Below are 18887 nucleotides of genomic sequence, written 5' to 3'. Positions count from 1 at the left end.
GCTTGCACGTGCAAAATCAGGGAGACACGGGCAGCTCCTGAGTGATTAGGCAGCGAGGAGATGAGACCTCTAGGCTCAGACTCCCACCTACAGCAACTGATTTAATTATTTCAATTGAGTGATATGGCTTATCACGCACATTCACGACAAAATGAAAACAAGATTACTCACACCATGGCCATTACATTACTTCCAGATCAGAGGGAGTAATTAAAAAACTTCTCAATACAGGTGACATGAATGTAGTTTTTACAAAACTGATGACAATTTTTGAAGAATAGCTTAAAATAAACAGCTAAAATATATTTTACTTTAGTTTTGAGGCATTAACGCTAATTTTCTTGATTATTTTCTACTAATGTTAATATTGTGTTTTCAGATTGTAAGGCTGAGACAGAAATAGGTTGGTGAAGGAAGATATTTGTTTATGGCACCATAACTGCATCTTCCAAATCCACGCAGTGTGCTGAATGTAGTCAAAGAGAAGGTGGCAGTGAGTTTACAAAAGGTGACCAGGCAACTGCAGACTGGGCATAGAGAGACCAAGGACACACCACGCAGTGGGAGAGCAACACAGCTATAAGCCAGCTGGACGGGGTTTGGCTTCAACCACCAGGCTGGAAGGATAAATTAGGGAGAATGCCAACTCTTCTACTGGCAGGGCTCCTTTATCCACATTTGTCTTCTCTGGTTCAAATTTACAGCCCCCATACCTACTGCTCCTAAGATCCCAAGCCTCAGAGATTATGCGGACCTCAACAAACTTGATTTTCAGTAGGTGTACGGATTGTCCTACTCCATTAATTTGAATAGAATTTTTTAGGTTGACTTTATTTCACATATACCCACTTCTATTTAATAGTAAGTTAAAAAATGAACAATGAACATAGTAACAATATAGATCTATATTATGTATATTACATGGGTGATATATTACTTATATATAACATATGCAGTTGTATGTTTTATATATATTACTATATATTTAAATTGTGATTTTTTTAGTTAGTAGGTCTATTCTGTGTATATTTAAAAAATTATCTATATGATGTATCGCTGCTATTTAGTAACAAATGTATGTTCCCATTTAGAAGAAAAGAGAAACATATGATGTGGAAGGTAAACGTTAGTGCAGAAATCTGATTGTATTAGTATATGCTTTTTTCATTCACGTGTGAGCAATTTGCAGACCAGAAGGGGTTGTAGAACTCTGCTTCTCCCATATTCTAGCTATTTCCTTTTCAGCTCTCCGTTGCCTACTTACTCAGTAGTTACCTGAGTTAACTACTACTCTAGGTAGATTAGAGAAAATTTTAGAATTGGACATTGTTTCAGCATCCTAAGGTAGCTGAGGTAATAATTACTTACATAACCTCTCTCATGTTCACCAAATTAATAGAAGTTGATTTAAAGTAGCATCTGCAGAATCATAGCTACCACTTTTAAGGTCATCAACAGCCCCGAAGTGTAAAGAAATTAAGAATTCAAAAGTCATCATTAAAATCAATTATTTTAATTGCTGAAATAAACATAAGGAATTGAAGTAAGTGAGGGAGATCACAAGCAACTTGATGAAATGTGCCCATTCATTGCTGGAGATGGTCAGAAAGAGCTCCATCCTGCGGAGAGAACTGAAAGGGGGTACTCAGCCTTCTAAGACATGCACTTCGTACAGGAGTCCAAGCAAAACTCATAGCAAATAATAGCTACGTTTTGGAAAATATGTTGAATTACACACAGACAAGGGCCATGGCCAATTGTGTACCTGCTGAAGTCAGGACATTTTAAAAGATGACAGTCTATGAATAATTAAGTGTGACGGTCAAGTGGTCCGCCATCAACACAAATACAAATGGAAATCATTTAATTAAAATTTGAAGAGAAGCCATTTGAAGAACAGGGTCGAGGCCTGGGTCTTCCCAGTGGGATTTTGTTCTTGGTATCAGGATGCGGGCGGGCGGGCGGGGAGGGGCCTCCGGAGGCGGCGCAGGCGCAGGCGGGCGGCCTAGCACTGCAGCTCCTCCTCCTCGGGCCGCCGGGGGCCGCCGGCCGAGCTCTGCGCGCTGGCATGGGCCGTGGAGCTGAGCACCTCCTCAAAGCTGCCTCCGCCGTGGCTCGTCCCGCCTACTTTCGTCTGAAAGGGGCAGAGACGCAAGGGCGCAATTAATTCTTGTATCTGTCTTGCTTTGTAAGAGCAATTACTTTCAAGTACAGAAATGCATTTTTCCTTGAGAGGGGGTGCAAAAGATGTCCAGAAGTTAGTTTCCTTTAGCAGAGGGCTAGGATGTCATTCATATTTGGGTTCTGGGATTGCATTCGAAACTTTACTTTTATACAACTTTATCAGCGCTCTCTTCATCTCCCCTACATCTAAAATTCTCAATCCCTTCTGGAGGTGCTCCAGATCTGTGGATTTGCGCCATCTACGCAGCCACCGATTTCATAAAAACGGAACTGGATATTAGAAAAATTCCCCCAATTTTACAAATGGATGAACGCCTTTAAGTGACTTCAGCTTAAGTTTTCAATTTGGGATTGAGCAACTTGAGAGTTGGAGAAGAATCATAGCTTAGGCACTGGTCACCTCACATCTTTCCAGGCAGTTGTCTTTATAGGAGGAACATCCCTTAAAATGCAAAGTTAAGATGCTTTGCGAGGCTCCCTTTCTGTGTACCTGTTATTGGCTAATAAGAATATAATCAGGAAGAAATCAATTTACAATTAAGAAATACCGTTAAGTATTTTGAAAAATTATTTATTAAAAAAATCCTTTAAAGGACTATTCAATTGTCCACAATGCTTAATGCAAGCTTATTTATGGTCACATTGGCCCTGCTTTAACCATTAACAATATGGAAAAACACTCTGAGAAAAAGAAAGGTATAGAATAGATAATGTTGCCACTCCCAAAATGCTGCCTACACCTCACTGTTACCAAGGTGATCACTCACAGGACAGAAACCACACTGAAGAATGTAGCTGCTTACTGCCTGACCTGCCCTTTCTAAAACCTTAACCCGGGTTTAAAAGCAGGTCAACCATCGCAAATCACACACACATTTTTCTCCCAGTCACTAAAACCCTTCTCTGCCTCTGTAAATTCAGTTACTAAAGTGAATTTTTCCACTCTACTTGGGGTTGGAAAACTCATTCTGGAAAGTGACAGATTATAAATATTTTAGGCTTGGGAATCACATAGTCTCTGCCACAAATACTCAAATCAGCCACTGTAGAAAGCAGACAAGATAATACGTAAGAGACTGAACACGGTTGTGTTCTATACAGGCTGTATGTATGGACACTGAAATGGGAATTTCATGTAATTTAATCTTCATGTCATAAGATACTATTGTTCCTTTGATTTTTTTCAGCCATGAAAAAATGTAAAACCACCATTCTTAGCCTATAGACCATTCAAAAATAGGCAACCAGCTGGATATGGCCCACAAGCCTTAGTTTGCAGACCTCAGGCACAGAGCATGGAGTTCTCCTCCACTCTGTGTTGTCGCAGCCCTGGGAAGAAGCAGGGGGTTGGTTTCCACTATGTGATTGTTCATTCTGCTTATTTCTTTTCCGAGAGAGACAAGATTAATTCCATGTAATAGATTCTATTAATAGTTCCCATCCTTCTCTTTATTTGGATTCTCTTTTCAACAGAAGTCACCCATGGTATCGAATTGGGTGAATACCAATGACTGATGTTTTCTTCTAGGTTTTGTTTTATTCTTCTCTTCTAGTTCTTAATTTCTCAAATCAAAATAAGAAAAATAAAGGAGGGAACCACTCTGAAATAAAGCAATTTGCAAAGAAGGGAATGGACTAAGGGGTTTCCTAACCATGTGGGTTGAATGACTGCACACTACAGTACTTCAGGCAAGGATCTGCTTAAGGAAAGATGTGAACAGTAAGCCTCTCCTGGACCCTTCCCTTCAAAATAGTTTTTCATCTAAAATTTGTCACTTGTCCCCAACATTATAATTGCTCTTTGCAAAAAAACAAACAAAAAAAAACCCCAACCCCCCCCAAAACCTTGAATTACTGAATTAGGCTTCCTAATCTCTCATAATAAAATACCTGGTTGAAAGGACACAAAGAAACGGTAAGCATAATATATCTTGCCTTTTATTTTTTTAAAGGTTTTTAATTCAGGTTTAATGTGCTCATCAAAAATTAGGTGCACTAAAAATATGTTCTCCTTGACATGAGTACAGAACAGTTTGGAAGGGATGTGGTTGCTCATGAATCACTGGAACATGGTAGAACGTTCCAAATATGGTTTCGTAGGAGCTGATTCTGGGTTTGCTTTCTGTTTGCTTGTTTTAGATTAAATAGAAATTGTGCTCATTGAGTGTACAGGTGACACCGCCCAAGATGTCAAGTAATACATTGATGTATTAAAAGGATGCAGGCAGACAGGACCCAATTTTATATGATTATGAGGCTCTGGCAAGTTTTTCATGAAAAATCAAACCAGCTACACAATTGGGTATAAAATTTGAACAGTCCATTGTGTGCAAATACCAGATGGTGTGACAGACTGGGTGAGAAGATGGCAGGAACGGACCCCACTTCACTGCAGAACATTATTTCTAACAGAACACAAATATGAATACGGTTCCCTTTAAGTGGTGCTGGAAAAAAATCAAACTTCAAGCAGTGTGTGTGAGTGGAAATACAGCATATAGACTTGCAAGGACGTTCACGCATCCTGACTGATTCACGAGTCACTCCCTCAGCTGGAAACAGCCTCAGGATCCTTAACTGAAGAAAGTTCTAAAAGTTTTGGAGAAGACTCAGAACACGGAAGTAAACTAAGCAGAAAATACACTATATAAAGAAGGGTCAAACGTCTATTATTTAGTATGGAGATAAAGAAAAAGGAATGAGAATTTTGTGATTATTGAGGAAGTGGGAAGTTTGACACAGAACATGATTACTAGCTTTTCTCCATTGCCTGTGTGGGCAGAAAAAGAGAAGCTAGGCATTGGCCATGACAGGAGGTGGGTGGGATGTTACTCTTGTTAAATCAATGGACAATCATGCAGACACAGAACCTCCTTTTAGGAGTGCTTGACACAGGCTAGGATCCAGTCGGCGGAGTTAGATTTGTGCACGCGTGAAGGCGGAGGCAGGCTCTATGCCTTCCATCCCACGGAGGTGAGAAAAGTGAGAGATTGAGAGTTTGGATCAAACACTTAGGATTTAACTATGTGAGCTGTGAGCTTACCAGAGTTTCCTAAAAGCAAATGAAAATAGGCTGTTCTTTATTCTTCTTTTGCTTCTTCATATTTCCTTCTTCCATAGATCACCTAAAAAGTACAACTTGTCCTACGTCAGAACTTGTCTCACAGCAGAATCCACCCTCCTTGGATTGTCTAAGGCTGAGAACCAAATGTCGAGTAATTCACTTCTAGGGTTTTTTGGAATCTTTTGTTTTGAAACGAGATATTTTGGCAAGAGGAATGTCTCTGACACTGCATCTCCCTCTCTATCAAAAGTTTTCCCTATAAATAGGGGCAGTTGCATGGCTCCTACTGGTCCCTATCCACTCAATAAATGATAATGTGGACACACAGAGGAGTAAAAGTGCACAACCAGAAGCTACTGGTACATGGAACCCATGAAGGCATGATAAATGCTGAGTAATAATTTCATTCTTGGGCCTTAACCACCTAATCACAGGCCCAGTAAAGAGAAGACTATGTGAAAACCCTCCTCTAATGGGAAAGATCTTCCAATTCAAAATCAGTAAGAGCACCTAGGATGTTGAGTAAGGATTAACTTACACCCTCACAGACTCTTGTCAGGCAGCACATGTAAGGGCCTGATTCAGAAGCAGCCAGTAATCAGCACGTGCCTGTATCTGCTTTGATCTGGTTAAAGATCACATCGTACTTAATTTTTCCAGTAATAGGAACACAGAATTGGATTGTATATGAAATAGTGCTAATGATATTAAGCTTAGGTGATATCTTAAAAAAAAAACTTAGTAGTATCAATGATTTTTTCTTTCCTGTTTTAAAAGTTACATAAATTTTAAGAGTAGACTGATTTTATTTTTGCTCTTTTATCCCCTGTGGACGAACTTATCCATGCTCAAACAATACATTCAATGAATATCTTTTAGCACCTCCCATACAACAGGGATACTTTCAGTTTATACCCAGGGCACAAATTCACTATTGCGAAATAATGCATTTTTTGACTCAGCTTTATTTCCCTCCATGACAATGATCCCAGGCTGTGCTCAGTATGTGAGTGGAGTAAACAAGTCTAGGTGTTGACGGGTGGTGTATGGCAGCATAATGCCTGGAGCCAAGTTCATGTCCAAACCAGAGGAGCTCTGAGATATTACTGAATTTTCACTGACACTCTAAATTCAGAACTCACATATCCTTTGTCCTCTCCACAGTCATCTACCACATGTCTACTTCTTGGGGGATAGCATAAAGTTCCAACCAGCAAAGAGATGAACACAAACCCCAATTCACTTTAATGAATAATTCACTTCTGAATGGTTTGTACGAACAATGTCGTATGGATACAGCAACACCATTCAATGATGGTTTTGTTTATAGACTTATATGTGAAGAGGAGTGACTCTGTGCAAGGTTGCCTTCTGGGCTGCACCAAATGCTGGTAGCCCCACCTTTGGAACCAACAGCAGCAGTGACTAAGCTGCCTGATTCAGTGAACCCAATGACACGAAATTCACTTCATCTGTACCTTAAGGCTTGTGACAGTTGTCTCAACCCTCTCCTCAAATGATTTGAAAGTAGGAGAATTCCTAAAATAGCAAAAAAAAGAAAGGTCAGCTCCAAAGACCTAGCTCTTAGCAACAGTGCTGTCTCGTGTTCTGCTCTTGTAAACATCCCCTCTGCACTAGAGCTGGTTGTTGGTTTGCCACCTCCTCCAACCGTGTTTTAAAATGTATTTCACTTCTGCTAGGTTAGATTCAGAAACCATAACCTGACGTAGAATTTTTCTAAGTAAAATAGTCAAATACTCATAGAGTAAATAATACAGCATTCGGCAATGACAGAACTATAATAATTCCATGGTGCACCATAAATCATTTCCAATATGTCCAAGGAGTGATAGCTTAATTTTTTCATTTACTAGTTAATTGTTTCTGTCATGACATTCCTTTCCCAACTCAGTTGTTTTGTAAACAATGGAAAGTCTACCTGAAGAATGTCAGTTGGAATTTTAAGTCATTTATTTTAGTGAACGTGAGACAAGATAGGAATAGCTCAAGCTAAAAAAAAAAAAGGTACATATGTTTTTAAAACTTTAAAGTTTTAAAAGTACTTTGTCTACATCCAGGAAGTACTGTCTCTAAAAGCCAATGCTTTCATTATTTTAAATGGAAATACACTCATCATTTGTCTAATGTTTGATCAAAATGGTGTTATTACCATGTATTATATTTCCTCCCAAAGAATACACACTTATTTTTTCTTGCCAGACAAAAACTTTGAAGTTTACTAACATTTTATTTATGATTCATTCAGTGTGTTAAATAATCTATATATAATCTAGTTACTTTAATATTTAGATCTTCTATTTGGTGCTTTTTGGTTTCCTATACTGGATTTGGCCACATGACATTACAATTTAATGATATCATTTCCATTAAAAATGATATCACCAAGTCCAATCAAGGAAACAGGAACTGAATTAAAAGTGTGTCTTAAATCTTCTATTCATGTCAGCTTTCAGCAAAACGACTGTCATCATTTTCAGGTCAAAGAATGACACTATATTTGATAAGTCACTTGCCATTCTCTTTTGAGTGCAGAAGAAATAAAATAAAAGGGATGGCCCACAGAAACTTCATAAGGGAGATGGCTATAAATATGGGCTTCATTGTATAGTGTGGGATGCAGCAGGGCTCTAATACTATTAAGAGGAAACTAATGTAGAGAATACGTTTTTGAATGCATTTGGCTTTGTAAGGGATTGTCTCCCAAGACGCTGACGCTCCAGATGGTCAGAAATGCATTTGGAGTCAATGTACTGAACTCAGGCTGTATGAATTAACAACGATGAGTTCAGAGTCTAAGCCTGGCATCACGTCTTGGATCTGATTCAAACATGAGTCAAATTCCTATGAGTAGTCCTCCACAGTACCTACCTCATGGTGATACATGAGCGAAATTACACACGAATGTCTCAGAAGATAATTATTAGCACCACACCTCCAAGGCAAGTTTTATTTGGCCCAGCTGGTCACATGACTACCTGTCATCCATCAGTTACACAGGACCACAGCGGGCAGACAGTCCAGTCTAATGGTTCATGGGTATATGTTAGTTGAGTAAAATCATTTTTTAAATCATTTTTTTAAAAGTTATTTCAGGCAAGCTCACGAGGGGCACATTTGACCTGTAAGTCACTAGATGGATTCCTGGTTCAGAGAGGAAAATCGTATTAATTTTTTTTCAAGCTTTCTTTGGACACCCAGACTTAAAATTGAACAAGTACAGGCGCTCAGAGCCACAGGCCGCACTTAGTTTGGGTGTTCTTATGCTGGGGGAGCAAGTCATTCAAATAGGAACTAATGAGCAATCTGGAACCTATGCTCTCTACTTATCATTAGATTAGAGAAATCAAATGCTGTGCTTAAATTTCGAAAGTAACCGAATAACCCCAGTGTCGAAGAGACATCATTAGATATAATTAAACAGACTTTTCCTTAATTAAATTACACTAGAGTGCATGCTGGAGAACAGGGGGAAACTCTTTATTCAGATTTAATCATACCATACACAAAGACAGATCTATAGCACTGCAAGTGACCCTAGAAAGAATTCGTCTTCAGTGGTCTCAAATCATTTAGAGTAAGCGAACTCCCTCTAGAGGGTACTCACACCACAATATATAATACAAAGCAGGAAGGAGAGGCACAGTTCTGACTGAAGAGAGGGAGGGTCCCAGAGGCTCCCCTCCCACTGTGCCCCCGCGCAGCAGCCCAAGGCAGTGCTGGGGCTCCTGGAAGCACCATGGGGAGAACAGCAAATCTGCTTCCAGGCTTTTATTTTAAATATAGTGAAACGGTATCACTGAGGTGACCTTCCCGAGGCTGCCAGGTTCATCCTTAGCAGAACTGGGTTGCAACCTGCATCTTCTGATCTTCAACATAACATTCATGCCTCTACACTCTATTACTATTAGTGTGATTTTATCTGACTGTGTCACTGAGTCATGCCACCTGGAAGCAAGGAACATCTTTCTCGGGAGCTTTCATCTGACCAGTCATTTTAGAGATATTTTTGCTCAACAGACACCTGGCCTTAATATATACCTTAAAAAACCCTAATGATGCCCTTTCTAGAACTGCAGCCCTCTTCGTCTCCTATCTTTTCATTGAAACTTTCTCCCAGGCTTGCATTTAATTCTGTGGAAATAAAAGGGTTTCCACCTTGGCAAGTGTGTTCAGCATGTTCCAGGCCCTGTGCTAAGTGCTCTAACCAGGCTACACATCTCACAACAACCATATGAGGTAGGTCTCATTTCTCCCAGCATATGTGCGAGAGAATGGAGACTAGGCTCAGGTCACACAAACCAGGAGAGGCTGGGGTTAAGCCGGTGTGTCTGGGCAACAGCCAAGCCCATCACACCTGCAATACTTCTGCACGGTTGTCAGCCTTTCTTCCCGAGGGGCATCAAAAAAGAGAACAAGATAGGTCAAGGCACGTCCTTTCAGATAAAGAAAGAAAAAACCCCACAAAGTATCAATAAAGTAACACTTTATCCACATCCTGCATTGATTTATGTAAAATAATTTACCCACATTACCTCATAGCAGGCATACTTATGGAATGGCGAATGGAGTAGCTTCAGGGCAAAAGAGGAAAAAAAAAAAGAAAGAAAAAAGAAGATACAATATAAGTACATGAGAAACTCCTTACTCACAATTTTAAAACAGCAATTTTAACTATCTGAAGTACCCCTTGCCCTCCCCACCAAGATGTTTGTTTCTGTTGGGCAGGACAGTCACTTCCAAAGGCATAAAGGAGGAAGAGATGGTCCATGGCTGCATATTATTTTACTTCCTGTAGTTCCCTTTAGGCAAGGAAATCCAAAGAGACTGGTTCCCCCCAGGTCAGCCCAACAGCCTGTGAACATGTTCTCCTGGTCCAATTCCCTTCTCCTGTTCCGGAGACAGTAAGGGGCAAGGGATAGTGCCCATCAGGTAGAGCCAGGCAGCTAAAAGCTGCTCATTCCATCGTAGAGAAGCTCTCCAGAGGACTTGACGTAGTTAACATGAGCCAATCAAGGAAACCCGCCAGGTAGACACAATGTACACAGTCCGACCTGGGAGCAAGGACTTCTGCATCCACCCTAGGGCATCTGGTACAAAGATCAACTTCTCTGAGAGCTCTAAGAGCATCAGCTTCTCACTCTATTAATCCTGTAGTGGCTGAGTCATCTTCCTTCTGACTGCCGGCCCGTTATTGCTATGTGAATTCCACTCAGAATCATGCTGGGTGGAGGGAGGAAGCAAAATGGGGTCCATTTTCCTAGGTTAACATTCCCGCATCACACTTTCCAATACAGTCCCTTCTCTTCTCCTGTAAGGGATCAAACTCATCACCTTCCCTGACAACATCCACTGAGGCCACTAGTAGGGACAGCTCTTTAGTAGAACTCAGAAAGAGAAGGGCAGAGAATTCAGGGGATACCTGCAGTCTTACCCTAGACACTCCATTTAGAAATCCTGGGTGAAATATTTCCTCATAAATTACATTAAAAACAAGAATTACTAAGAGAAATCCATTAGAATCATCAATCTATTTATCTCTTTAAATGCAGGCAGTTTTCTTAGGAAAAAAAATTTTTTTAAATGAATATAAGATTCTACCTAAACGGAGGCTTTATTCAGAGACCTGGGACCGACAATTACACACTTCCTAACACGTGAGCTCCGCCCCTGACCTTTCTCCTGCTCAACTTCAGAAGGTCCAGAAAGTTGAAAGTGAACTACAGGAAGTTCAGAAAAAGACTACAATCTGGAGAAAATAATTCCCTGTTTCTTGACTTCACTTTCTAGAAGTTTCATAAGCAGACACAGCTCTCAATTACCACTTTCCTTTTCTCCTCTCAATGTTAAGGACCTCTGCCAACGTAGGAAGGAATGATAAACATAGGCTTAAATGGATTCATATGCATTAGGTGCCCTCCACTCTGTAGCCCCCTCGGGTGAACCCTCTTAGGAAGATTCGGTTCTCTGACTGAGGCGCATCCACAGTGTGAAGGGAACAGCGGGCTGGGCTGGTGGGGGGTGCGGGCTGTGAGGGGCCCGGGGCGGGGGCAGCGCTTACCCGATGGAGTGAGACCTGCGGCCGGGGGCAGCACAGGAGAGAGGAAGAGCAGGGTTATAGCACGGCGGGATACGAGGAAATGCCTGCACTACCCGCCGTCCCTGCTTTCAAGAGCCACCCCAAAATGAGAGGACTCCATTCGTTGCTTTTTTTGAGTCCACTGACTTTCTCGTCCTCACAATGACTTTACCAGCCTGTGCTGCTCTCTGTCTTTCCCATGGATCCGTAGAGATGCCTGGACTCTTACAAAGCCCTAGGACCCCTCCAGAGATTGCATCTCTACTAGATCACATGCAGTTGTAACACATTCACCGAGAAGTTCCAAGAAAGTGGAATTATCATTATAAAAGTGATTCTAACAGCTTGCATTTCTTGAGTGCTTTCATAAATGTGACCTTATTTTAATTTCAGAAAAAAGTTTGGTTAGGTAGCTATTAACAGTTACTCTACAGACGGAGAAGGAGGTGGAGCAGTTCCGTGACTGGGCTTAGGGAACTTCACTTAATGGCAATGAGGCTAAAAGGAGAACCTTGCTCAGGAAATATTATTTATTTTTATAAAATATCTAAGTTAAATCCTAACATTGTGCTTTTCGTCCAATTATTAAAAGGCCCAAAGTCTAGCTTTTCAAAATCTGTTAAGTATTAACTTGTAATTATTTTAAAGAAAAACTGAGAGGTACTGTTTTTCTTCTCAGATATCTGAATTTTGCTGGCAACCTTTTTGAACAAGTTCAGAAATTTGTTCCCAGAATTCACAAAAGGATTTGATGGTGTAACTAACAAAATATAAAATAATATGATATTTTTAAACCAAAAAGAGGTTCAAAGTAAAATGCTTGCAATAAAATTTTTACATTTCCCTGCTATCATTTTTATAAATTGACAAATTAACTTAAATGAAAAAGTTAAAACTTACTAATTTTTCTCACTTGAGAATCCTTATCCTTATTATGTTAAACTAAAGCAATTTTCAAATACGACTTTTACGTATAGTATCTGTTCTAGTATAATTTAAAACTAAAAATTCTTTGTGGAAACTTGTCACTGTCACAGGGACTTATCCTCATTTATATGCGAATGTTAGCTATTATAGTTTGAGAAAAATAAAAGTCTACAAAATATTACAAGGCCATATTTGAATGTCTAGTAACATAAGCTCCATTTCCCAATATTTTTAGCTACAGTTTATAATGAAAGTGTTATGTTCTCTGCACAGAGCAATAATTAATGAAAAGTTTGGAACTCCTGGGAAATAGGTTATCCATTATGCTAAAACAAAGCCACATTGAAACAGGAGGAAAGGCAGTCAGCACAACCTTGGTACTATACTCAACGAGTATGTCAACTGTGAAAACACAGTCTTCGTTCTTTACAACTTAGAAAAATGAGTAGAGTCTTTATGAAACACAGCATGCTCTTGTTCATGGCTCTCCCTAAGTTTTGGCCTGTGGGGCCACCTTGTAACTGAGACAGTCACTTAGTAAAGATAAAAACCAGCATTTATTTAGCATGTGATACAGACTCTCTTCTGCCACTTGTATAATAACCTGATGACCGTGTTAAGTCTTATCTTCATTTATAACTGAGAACACCCAGGTCCAGGTGAGCTAAGCTATGCCTGGTCTTCTCATAACCCGACCACCTGAAGTCAGATTACTTGGGACCTACTGAGGTACAGTGTCGGGTAGAGAGGTAGAATCTGGAAATATGCATTTAAGCAAGCTTCAGAGGTCTGTAAGGGCCCCTAAAGTGGAAGAAACACTGTTCTAGCTGGCAGTTATTATGCTGTGATTCTGGTGTTCAAATGAAAGTTTTCAACTAGTGTGTGAACAATCACACTATTTTCTGTTCTATTCTATTTTATAAACATAGAAAAATATGTTTTCTTGGATACAAAATGTGGTAAAGTCTTTCCTATTTTTAAGAAATTAATTCATTTAGATAAATGTTTTAATGCCACTGAAATGACTACAAAGTTTATTCATAATAAAATTAGGGTTAATTAATAATCCAGAATGTTTACCTGTTTATCACACACTGCCTCTGAAGAATTTTAATTGCTTTTCATTATTGTTTTATTAGCAAAAATGAAGCTAAAACAATATACTCAGATTCATGCATATGTACTTACTTAACTCTAGCCTCATGAATGTCAAGTTGTTAAGATGATGCATGAATATTGGGCACAATCTAGCAATTTTTGAAGCCAAAAAAATAACTTAAACATAAAGATATAAATATTTGCCTCTAGGTATCAAAGCTGCAGGGGAATAAAGAAAGTAACAGTTTAAGAATCCAGTGAAATAGTACACACTTTTCTTTAAAAGAAATGTAAAGTGTACTTGAGAAGGTTTTTAAAAACGAATTTGATTTCTAGAGAGAAAGATGACGTTGATATGTAAAAAAAACTTCCTTGGCCAAATTCAAAATAAACTATGATAGGTATTTAAACAAGCAAAAAATATGAGAGTAGCAATTCTATATAAAATAATTTCCTGGAATATGATATAAAAGATTAAAACGGTCAATACTACTTTTGTTTTTCTAGTGTCTATAGTGAGGTCATTAGGTTCTCAGTTCAAAATCCTGATGTTTACCCTAATTTTATATAATAAATACTGAAAATAACCAGAATGTACAGGGGGCTGGTTTAGAAGTTTTACTACAACTATGCCCTGGAAGATAATAGCCATTAAAAATGAAGATGTAATAAACATTTATTAACGTATTCACAATACATTGCTGAAGTGAAGAAAGAAAACTACCATAAGCACACACCATATGGTACTTTTTAGCATAAAAGAATAAATATCTATCCATTTATATATCTATGCATAGAAAAAATATATAATAGATGGCTATATGCAAAAATGTGACCAAGAATAATTTATCAGAGCATATTCCACTGAATGCATATTTTAATTTATTGTTTAAATGACAATGATTAAAATTCAGTGTATGCTGCATTCTTTCAAAATCCTCCCTTATTACTGGGGATTAAGGGCACCCTCTATCTTCTGTTTTTACTAGGTCAGGTCCTAGTGGAAAGGGCATCTCTGAGACCAGCCCCACTAAACTACCTTTAGGCAGAAAACATCTCAATATAAAAATGTATTTCAGTGACCAACTGTCAGCCACGTAACATTTTAATCCATTAAAAAAGAATATGTTAAGAAGACCAGCCGATGGACAGATAATGTCCCCCTTCCCTCTTAGCCCCGGGCCCATGTTTCTCCCCACAGTACCTCATGTCTCCAAACTTCTTGCTGATGGCCGTCCCGACGTTGCTGAAAGCTGCAGTCGCCTTCTGCCCTGCGTGACTCAGGGTTTCATGTGTTTTCTTATAGCTAGAAATAAAACACAAAAATAAGAACACAGTTTATATAGCATGATTGCCTATAAAACATCCATCGCCTTTCTCCTGACTTTGAAATTTCCCTTTCTTAAACAAATGTAGGAAGAAGATGATCCATAGAAGTAACTGTTTCTATTTATTATTTGGGGAAGACAGGTTGGCAGCTGTTAACTGGACAGGAAGTCAGACCATTAAATCTGAATTTGGGAAGAACATACAGATACAAGTCTAGATCTGAATGTGCAGATCTTTAATCACAAATAGTGGAACTGCTCTGAGAGTAGAGAATTATTTGTGTATTAACTCTATGAAGAAATAGTAATAGATAAACAACAAGGACCTACTATATAGCACAGGGAACTATATTCAACAGCTTATTACCTATAATGCAAAGGAATATGAAAAATAATATATATCTATGTATAACTGAATCACTACACAGTATACTAGAAACTAACACAACATTGTAAGTAAACTATATACTACAATTTAAAAAAAGAGAGACAATGAAAACTCTAGCCATCAAAGGCAAACACAAATTAGAAAATGCATATTTCAAAGGCAATTTAAGCTTTTACTATTTATGTGGGTAAAAGCAATGACAAAAAGGCAAAATAGAACTAGCACTTATTTTTCTAATACTTAGAGCTTGGAATAAGAAGGGTATAAAATCTTAAGATAATATAGCAACTTTTTTTTCAACAGTTTTAGGAATATAGTACTGCAATGGATCTGTTCAGAAACCTATATCAAGATATGGAAGCAACCTAAATGTCTGATAGATGACTGGATAAAGAGGTTGTGGTATATTTATATAATGGAATACTACTCAGCCATAAAAAAGAATAAAATAATGCCATCTGCAGTAACATAAATGGACCTAGAGATTGTCATCCTAAGTGAAGTAAGCGAGAAAGAGAAGAAAAACACTGTATGATATCACTCATATGTGGAATCTAAAAAAAAGAAAAAAGAGGACACTAATGAACTCATTTACAAAACAGAAACAGACTCACAGATGCAATGAACAATCTTATGATTACTGAGGTAAAGGGGGTGGGAAGGGATAAATTTTGGAGTTTGAGATTTGCAAATGTTAACCACTATATATAAAAATAGATAAAAACCAAATTTCTTCTGTATAGCACATGGAACTATATTCAATATCTTCTAATAACCTTTAATGAAAACGAATATGAAAATGAATATATGTATGTATACGCATGACTGGGACATTGTGCTGTACACCATAAATTGTAACTGACTATACTTAAATTAAAAAAAAAAAGCAGAAAAAAAAGCCTATGTCCCCTCTAAACAGACATCTCCTAGGGACCAGGGAACGACCAAGGGGAATAAGGGTCAGAGAAGAATCAGGTGAACAGGAGGTAATTTGTGTCTCTGGAGAGAGTAGTGTGAGTAGAACGGGGAAGGTGGGCCCCAGACAGTCCTGGATTGAGCAGAAAATGAGTCATGAGAAGATAAAAGGAAGGAACGGCTTTTAGAATAGTTGCCTAATTCTGCTTCCTGCAGAGGTACAAAAATATCAGTTATTCAAGTTACAATTTTATTTTTACATTTTACTACAGGATTGTAGGTATTAATTATGGCGGGAAAATATTTTTGATCATATGAAATCACACAATTTCGGGCAGTTGACAAAATAAAATATTAACATCTAACTTGTTATTAGTGATAAGGCAGTTAAAATAGTACTAAAAGTAGACCAGAAATAAAAACCTTAATCATTATTACCAGATTTTAGGAGGTATGATCCTAAAATGGCACATGCTGAGAATTCTTCAGAAGAAACATGCCATTAAATAGGTTTCCAAAGCAGTGTCTGAATGCTTGGTTTTAAAGGCATAGAGATATCTTTTAAAACAAAGATGTAAATGTAGTAGTTTTAGCCTTAAAAACAAAAGGATTTATTTACAAATAAAGAAAAATGTGGAATTGTGATACCAGTTATATTTTTAGGAAGCTGACAAAGTTTTCACAAAGTAGTACCTGGGCCATGACATCAGATCTATGAGAAATGGCACTTAAAAAATGGAATCCACACATGGTGGAAGTGAGGAAAGCACTATATTAAACATAGATGAAACATGTTCCTACACGATGGGCTGGGATTTGGAATTAAGCTCAATTCTAATTTTCGAGACTCTTCCTGCATACATTGTGATTTTGAAAAATATGAAGGAAAACTTTTCTATGCAGAAGTTTCTCATGCATATTGGTGAGGAAATAGAGTAATCCATTCAATACACAAATAGGAGACTTTGTATCATCTTTCCCCTTCTATTACTTTCATGTTCCATATCCAACACATCAAGAGACCTGTTGGTTCAACCTCAAAAACAGATCTGGAATCTGTCTACTGTATCACAACCTCCACTGCCAAAATTCCTGAGGGCAAGGATCACATTTTTTTTTTAATGGAGGTACTAGGGATTAAATCCAGGACCTCATGCATGCTAAGCATGCAGTTTACCACTGAGCTACACCCTCCTGCCTCGGACTGCATCTTGTTCATCATCATGGTATCCTGAGTGCCTGAATCAACTAGAGCAAGAGCCACATGAGGCCAAAGGGAGGAAAAAGAATCCAGGTGGATCTCCAGACTTTAGCTACAGGTGCGAGTCAGGACCTTGAAGCGTGAAGTTTCTAAATCTGGAGAAGAGCCATGGTGACCTTAAGGTGAGCAAGGGGAATTTGTCCTTGAGTGCTCTAAAGCAATTCCAGAAAATATCAGCTTTGCAGGAACCTGCACTTCGCAATAAGGCTTGAATCTGGTCCAGTGTTGAACCTTTCTTTGGCAAAGGTTTAACTGTAATAAGCAAATAGCAGCTCTCATTTATTAAATACTTTATATGCATGAACTCATTGAAGACTGCATACTGTTTTGTTTTGAGTATAAGTAACCTTCCTATTTTCTAGTGAAAGTCAACAGAAAAATAGGCTTTATTTTGCAGGAATTCAGTTTGGCTGCTAGAATAGATAGCTTCCCCCACTAACCCCCACCTCAACTTTACTGAGGTAAAACTGACAAACAAAATTGTGAGATATTTAAAGTGCACATTGTGATGATTTTATATATATATTGTGAAAGGGCTCCTTTCCATCTAGTGAACTAACCCATCCATCACCATATATATATATGAACATTTAAGCTTTATCTTTTAGTAAATTTTAATCATACAATACAGTTTTATCAACTACAGTCATAACATTATGCATTAGATCCTCAGACCTTATTCATCTTATAGCTGAAAATGTGTACTCTTACCAACCTCTCCCTATTTCTCCCATACCCCTACCTCCAGCAATCACACTTGCACTTTCTATTTCCAGGAGTCTGACTTTTTTCTAGATTCTATATAAGTGATACCATGGAGCATCCATCCTTCTCTTTCTGACTTAGTTCACTTAGCACAATGTCCTCAAGGTCCATCGATGTTGTAAACAGCAATATTTCCTTCTTTCTCGTGGCTAAATAATATTCCACAATATCTGTGTGTGTGTGTGTCTGTACATATATTTTTTCTATACAGAATGGTAACATTTAACGGTTAGACAGGTGAGCTTCAAAAGTGTTGGGTAAGCTTCTCTGCAAGCCAAATAAAAGGAATTCTATTGAATTTTCATGCAGACTCCTCTTTTCATGTCTTACTAATTTGAAAGTCAGTATTAATAATCAAAAGGAGAAAGCATGTCATCTTCTAAAGTGTTCTGACTTAGAGCACTTTTCTACATATAGAAAGAAGACAGATTTTAAAATTCAACACTTTTCACAAGGAGATATTTTCTAACCCGAATCTACTTTCTATTACAGGACTTAAAAGAGAGCATTATTTTAACAGTGGCATCTGCAGCATTTCACCAAAGGCAGACAAAAAATTTAGGTTTCTTTTCTTCCAAAGATTCCCTAAACATGCTATCAAAACACAGATTTACCACTTGAATCTAGAAAAGTAGAACTTACTTGTGTGATAAGATGAAAGCTGAAAGGTAAGAAGAATGAATGACCATGTGAGAGACTGGCTACATGATCTTTCAAAATTAGGTTTTTAATCTTCACTGGCACTTCTGAACCCAGGGGTACCACAACAGGTTCCTCGTAAAAAGAGATAATAATCTTTCCTGACCATAATGGTCTGGAAGTCTTAGAGGCACAGAATCAAAGAGTAAATAAATCATAAA

At 38.2% G+C, this 18887-nt stretch overlaps 1 protein-coding gene across 4 annotated transcripts in view; it reads right to left on the bottom strand.

Annotated features, from left to right (window-relative positions):
- Positions 1-1497: 1497 nt before the first annotated feature.
- Positions 1498-18887, bottom strand: part of TPD52L1 (TPD52 like 1) — a 78762-nt gene continuing 61372 nt past the window's right edge. The window contains exons 4-8 of one of the 4 annotated variants that reach the window (XM_072965828.1): positions 14575-14676; positions 9802-9840; positions 6727-6787; positions 5228-5309; positions 2003-2134 (exon numbers count right to left, since the gene is read on the bottom strand). In XM_072965828.1, the coding sequence (XP_072821929.1) occupies positions 5265-5309; positions 6727-6787; positions 9802-9840; positions 14575-14676 (247 nt within the window). In that variant the 3' untranslated portion in view covers positions 2003-2134; positions 5228-5264. Of the gene's footprint in view, positions 2135-5227; positions 5310-6726; positions 6788-9801; positions 9841-14574; positions 14677-18887 lie in introns of all 4 variants that reach the window. The other 3 variants (XM_072965827.1, XM_072965829.1, XM_072965830.1) reach the window with 3 other exon arrangements.

Source organism: Vicugna pacos, chromosome 8 (genome assembly GCF_048564905.1).
Source record: "Vicugna pacos chromosome 8, VicPac4, whole genome shotgun sequence".
NCBI classification, from domain to species: Eukaryota; Metazoa; Chordata; class Mammalia; order Artiodactyla; family Camelidae; genus Vicugna; species Vicugna pacos.
The sequence above is the reverse complement of the archived record's forward strand: the minus strand, read 5'-3'. Positions and strand labels throughout refer to the sequence as shown.